Here is a 6,367-nt window from a genome sequence, read left to right as displayed (position 1 = left end):
CATCTTTTCCATGGACCGGCGTAATCGCGTGTTTTCTCGCTCGGTCTCCTGCAGCTCCTGGGTCACCTCGACGAGCTCCTCCTCCTGCTTGGCGAGCTCCTCCTCCTGCTCGGCGAGCTCCTCCTCCTGCTCGGCGATCACCCGCTGGGAGACGTTCAGCTGCTGCGTCCTCCTGAGCTCCACCTGGACACGGAGAGGAGACAAGCAGACAGACCGTGGTCTGAGAGGTAAAGCTCTAAACCTTTCCTCAGGAGGAGTCTTCCAGATGTTTGAAGCCATTGAAAGCTCCAGATGTTTGCTGTTAAGCCCCTCCCCTTACCTTCAGAAGCCTCATATTTAGTTAGATCAGACCCACCTGTGAGAGGCAAACTGTTTATTTATTTACTTCTAACAGAGAATTGAAATCAGAGGAAACGGACCTCATTCTTCAGAGAGCTGACTTCAGTCATCAAGCTGTTGATCTTCCTCTCGTACTGACTGATCCGTCCCTGCAGACCCTCGTCTTCCTCCGATGTCAGCTCAGAAAGTCGCAGCGCAGACCGGGTGGGTTCTGGTTCTGGTTCTGGGAGCGGTGGCGTGATCTCGAGGCGGTGCGTCGGCCCCTTGAATGAAGAAGAGTCTCAGTGAGAGCAGAAACTTTTTAAAGTCCTGATGAAAGAGTCTCAGGTCTGACCTCCCACTGGAAGGAGGTTTCCCTCATGGAGGCTCTTCCTGGAGGGATCCAAGGCCCGCGAGTTCTGACCTTCGCTGTGGGACGAAGGTTGGACCGGTCCACATTAGTCTTCCTCTGTAAACACAGAGGACAGGTGAGGTCAAAAGACAAATGTCCTCTTTATTCTGAGGTTTCATGTCAGCAGCTCCTAAAATAAACAAACCTGAGAGAAAAACGAGACAAATTAAATCTGAAATAAAGACCCACCTGAGCTGTCCTGGCTGGACTCGTCCTGTGGCTCTTCACGTGCACGTGGACAGGTGTGGCGTCACTGACGTGCACGTGGACAGGAGAGCTGGACCGGTTCCTCATGGTTTTTCTCTGTAAAACAGGACATTAAATACAATAAATACATCAGAAACAAGTAATTATATTTTACTAAACACATATTCACATTTTTCTGGAAATGAAAGGTTGTATTTAAAGGCTAAAGAGTTACTGTTGTATTTACTTTACTTTTATTTTGAAAAGCAGGAATAAAAACAAAGAAGCTTAAATTAAAAACTGGATTTAAAGTTTGTTCCTTTTTCACATAAAGACAACAGCCACAAAAAACAAGAAAACAAACATAATTATATAAATAAATAGGATTAAAATGTAGCTGAATATTTAATATGATTAGTAACCGCTAACTTTAGCTTCACAGCAGCGTTTGGAGCCTTTTTTAACATTTAGAGAGTAAATTTCTTCTCTTACCATGAAAGGAACTAAGAAGAACTGGTTCCGACCCGGAGAAGTCTTTCATCAGGGCAACAATCTTTGATATTTTACCAGTTTTATGGTTCAATTAGCTTAAAAAGTCGGTCGAAATTGAAGCTTGTTAAACTCGAAGTTCTGCTGCTAACTGCTCTGTGATTGGTTGGTTTAAATCATGTGACAAAATTCTCCACCGGTGATTGGACCAGAGTCAGATTCTACCGTTTCTAAGCAACAGCCGCACAACTAACCGTTCCGTGTGACGAGGCTGATCCAGGTTCTGTGGTTCCGACCTGAGACCCGGTCCAGGTCCAGAGTCCGGTCCGACCCGAACTGAAACCCGGTCCAGGTCCGGAGATTCATATATTTTTAAACATCAACATTTTACGTTTTAAAATAAATATATAATATTTTTATTTGTTATTTTTCTGATATAAATAGTTTAAAGTAACTTCAGCTGCAGCGCCCTCAGGTGGTTGTAGTTCAAACTGCACAGATTCAGATTTAATAAAATTAGTTTATAGATTTATAGAACTGTTTTCTTTATTATTATGATGATGATGATCTTTGTTCTGGCAGCAATAAATGGAGTCAGATAAACGGAATTAGTTTATTTCAGATAAAACTGTAAATTTCTGTTTTATTTAAGTGAATGTTTTCCTCAGAAGGTTGAATTTAAATCAAATAAAGACATGAGTCCGTTTTTATGAAGCCAGATCTGATTTTTTTATTTTTTTGATTCCATCTGGTGACACACAGAAAAACAGAACATCAGTTTAAACATCAAAAGTTCTTCATCTTCAGGATGGAACGTGAGGAGACACCATGTCTTTGGCACTTTCTACTCTAAACAAACATGCTGCTGACTCAGAATCTTCTGGTCTCTTTTTAAAAACCCAACCACGTCTGAACAAAAGACAACAACAAGCAGCTCGCGCTTCTCTGAAGGACCTCCAGTACCTCCAGCACCTCCTGGAGGTTCTGGAGGTCCAGGACTTCCAGGACCTCCAGGACCTCCAGGACCTCCAGGACCTTCAGGAGATCCTGGACCTTCTGGAACTCCAGGACCTCCTGGAGCTCCTGAAGCTCCAGGATCTCCAGGACTTCCAGGACTTCCAGGACCTTCAGGAGGTCCTTCAGGGAAACCTGATTTGTTCTCTGGAGGCTTCATCTTTACATGAAACAAATAAAACTTCTTCTTGTGCTCTGAAGGATTCTTCTGCCTCCACAGGACAAACAGAGTCATGATATAAAGAAAGAAAACTGAAGTTTTATTTTTAAAAGCTGATTTCTGAGGAATCTTCTGCATAAAGTGACATTTTCTCTCAAATCCACAGAAAAATAAAAAGTGTTGGAGTTTTTTTCAGATTTCAGACCGTCTGCTTCACTTCTGATAAACTTTTCAATCTTCAGAGGAACTCGATGACGAAACGTTTTTCTGTTTCTTTGTTTTAACATCTTTAAGGAGATGAACTGTTTGTTCGTGTTGGAACTCCAGAAACCTGCAGGAAGTCTGAGTTTGAAGTCCTTATATGATGAACTGTTCTACCTGTGATGAACTGTTCCACCTGTGATGAACTGTTGCACCTGTGATGAACTGTTCCACCTGGGATGAACTGTTGCACCTGTGATGAACTGTTCCACCTGGGATGAACTGTTCTACCTGTGATGAACTGTTCCACCTGTGATGAACTGTTGCACCTGTGATGAACTGTTCCACCTGGGATGAACTGTTCTACACATGATGAACTGTTCTACACATGATGAACTGTTCCACCTGTGATGAACTGTTCCACCTGTGATGAACTGTTCTACCTGTGATGAACTGTTCTACATGTGATGAACTGTTCTACCTGTGATGAACTGTTCCACCTGTGATGAACTGTTCTACACATGATGAACTGTTCTACACATGATGAACTGTTCCACCTGTGATGAACTGTTCCACCTGTGATGAACTGTTCTACCTGTGATGAACTGTTCTACATGTGATGAACTGTTCTACCTGTGATGAACTGTTCCACCTGTGATGAACTGTTCTACACATGATGAACTGTTCTACACATGATGAACTGTTCCACCTGTGATGAACTGTTCCACCTGTGATGAACTGTTCTACCTGTGATGAACTGTTCTACATGTGATGAACTGTTCTACCTGTGATGAACTGTTCCACCTGTGATGAACTGTTCTACACATGATGAACTGTTCTACACATGATGAACTGTTCCACCTGTGATGAACTGTTCCACCTGTGATGAACTGTTCTACCTGTGATGAACTGTTCTACATGTGATGAACTGTTCTACCTGTGATGAACTGTTCCACCTGTGATGAACTGTTCTACACATGATGAACTGTTCTACACATGATGAACTGTTCCACCTGTGATGAACTGTTCCACCTGTGATGAACTGTTCTACCTGTGATGAACTGTTCTACATGTGATGAACTGTTCTACCTGTGATGAACTGTTCCACCTGTGATGAACTGTTCTACACATGATGAACTGTTCTACACATGATGAACTGTTCCACCTGTGATGAACTGTTCCACCTGTGATGAACTGTTCTACCTGTGATGAACTGTTCTACATGTGATGAACTGTTCTACCTGTGATGAACTGTTCCACCTGTGATGAACTGTTCTACACATGATGAACTGTTCTACACATGATGAACTGTTCCACCTGTGATGAACTGTTCCACCTGTGATGAACTGTTCTACCTGTGATGAACTGTTCTACATGTGATGAACTGTTCTACCTGTGATGAACTGTTCCACCTGTGATGAACTGTTCTACACATGATGAACTGTTCTACACATGATGAACTGTTCCACCTGTGATGAACTGTTCCACCTGTGATGAACTGTTCTACCTGTGATGAACTGTTCTACATGTGATGAACTGTTCTACCTGTGATGAACTGTTCCACCTGTGATGAACTGTTCTACACATGATGAACTGTTCTACACATGATGAACTGTTCCACCTGTGATGAACTGTTCCACCTGTGATGAACTGTTCTACCTGTGATGAACTGTTCTACATGTGATGAACTGTTCTACCTGTGATGAACTGTTCCACCTGTGATGAACTGTTCTACACATGATGAACTGTTCTACACATGATGAACTGTTCCACCTGTGATGAACTGTTCCACCTGTGATGAACTGTTCTACCTGTGATGAACTGTTCTACATGTGATGAACTGTTCTACCTGTGATGAACTGTTCCACCTGTGATGAACTGTTCTACACATGATGAACTGTTCTACACATGATGAACTGTTCCACCTGTGATGAACTGTTCCACCTGTGATGAACTGTTCTACCTGTGATGAACTGTTCTACATGTGATGAACTGTTCTACCTGTGATGAACTGTTCCACCTGTGATGAACTGTTCTACACATGATGAACTGTTCTACACATGATGAACTGTTCCACCTGTGATGAACTGTTCCACCTGTGATGAACTGTTCTACCTGTGATGAACTGTTCTACATGTGATGAACTGTTCTACCTGTGATGAACTGTTCCACCTGTGATGAACTGTTCTACACATGATGAACTGTTCTACACATGATGAACTGTTCCACCTGTGATGAACTGTTCCACCTGTGATGAACTGTTCTACCTGTGATGAACTGTTCTACATGTGATGAACTGTTCTACCTGTGATGAACTGTTCCACCTGTGATGAACTGTTCTACACATGATGAACTGTTCTACACATGATGAACTGTTCCACCTGTGATGAACTGTTCCACCTGTGATGAACTGTTCTACCTGTGATGAACTGTTCTACATGTGATGAACTGTTCTACCTGTGATGAACTGTTCTACCTGTGATGAACTGTTCTACCTGTGATGAACTGTTCTACACGTGATGAACTTGTTATTTCTGCAGATTTCAGGCAGAACCTTCATCCGAGTGACGGAATCAGAGTTCCTCTAAATCCCAACAAACAACAACAATAATAACAAAATAAAATAAAGTGCGGCCACCAGGTTCTGGTTCTCCTGCGGTTCTTTAAATCGTTGGAATGTCAGATTGTTTTTTCCTTATCAAACATCAAACGTTACGACACCATGAGACACCGACTCCAACAGTACCAATAAATACACAGAACACCAAAACATCGTCCCTTTCTGGGAAGCTTAGTTCAGCTTTGCTACGTCGCGCTGCGTCGGTTGACCTTTGACCTCCGACCCGGTCCGGGTGGTTCTGAGAGGAGGCAAAGCTCTGATGTGATCCGGAGATCAGCAGAAAGCTGGATGGAACCAAACTTCTTACATATTTACAGATTACCCTCTGAAAGTGCTGACCCGGATCTCACTGAGCTGGGACACGGGTCTCACACCAGCCTTCTGTTCTGATTGTCTCAGGATTCTCTCCGAGTTGGAAACAAAATGGCCTCTGCAGCTACGTGCTGAGAGGAAGAGTCTCTGAACTTAAAGCTGGCGGTGACTCCATCAAACATGGAGGTGGAGGTGAATCGGGCTGAACCAAGTAGACCCCGCCCCCCTCCAGACCCCGCCCCCTCCATGAATAATAATAAAAACACACGGAGGAGTTTCACTCTAATGTCCTGAGACATGGCACATTCATTGACCTTTTTCAAGAAAATATTGTTTAAAAGTCTTTGATCAGGTTTTAATTTGGCCCCTTGTGAAAATAAGTTTGACCCCCTGAGTTCAAAGGTCACAGCTTTAAGGAGGTAAAGGTTAAAGGTCACGAACAGCTGGACGAATCAGGTTCAGGAGGCTCCGTTTGTGGGACAGATTGTTTCTGAAAAATATTGTTAAAAAATCATCATGTGTCGTCTCATGGACCCAGTATCCCGTCCCATCCTGTCCTTCTAGTCCCTTCCTGTCCGTCCTGTCCCATATCACCCTGTCCGTCCTGTCCCATACCCTCCGGTCTCATTCCGTCTCATCCCGTCCCGTCCTGTCC

The 6,367-nt window shown here is 43.3% G+C and overlaps 1 protein-coding gene across 1 annotated transcript in view; it reads right to left on the bottom strand.

The window, feature by feature from the left end:
* odf2a (outer dense fiber of sperm tails 2a) overlaps positions 1-1,566 on the bottom strand; it is a gene marked incomplete in the record, with an annotated part of 8,994 nt that extends 7,428 nt beyond the window's left edge. Inside the window, 5 exon segments of the mRNA XM_037979284.1 lie at positions 1-183; positions 420-602; positions 674-787; positions 920-1,033; positions 1,409-1,566. Coding sequence (XP_037835212.1) covers positions 1-183; positions 420-602; positions 674-787; positions 920-1,033; positions 1,409-1,411 — 597 coding nt within the window.
* Between the last annotated feature and the right edge of the window lie 4,801 nt (positions 1,567-6,367).

Source organism: Kryptolebias marmoratus, linkage group LG14 (assembly GCF_001649575.2).
Source record: "Kryptolebias marmoratus isolate JLee-2015 linkage group LG14, ASM164957v2, whole genome shotgun sequence".
In the NCBI taxonomy this organism is placed as follows: domain Eukaryota; kingdom Metazoa; phylum Chordata; class Actinopteri; order Cyprinodontiformes; family Rivulidae; genus Kryptolebias; species Kryptolebias marmoratus.
This window is presented reverse-complemented; position numbering and strand designations above follow the sequence as displayed.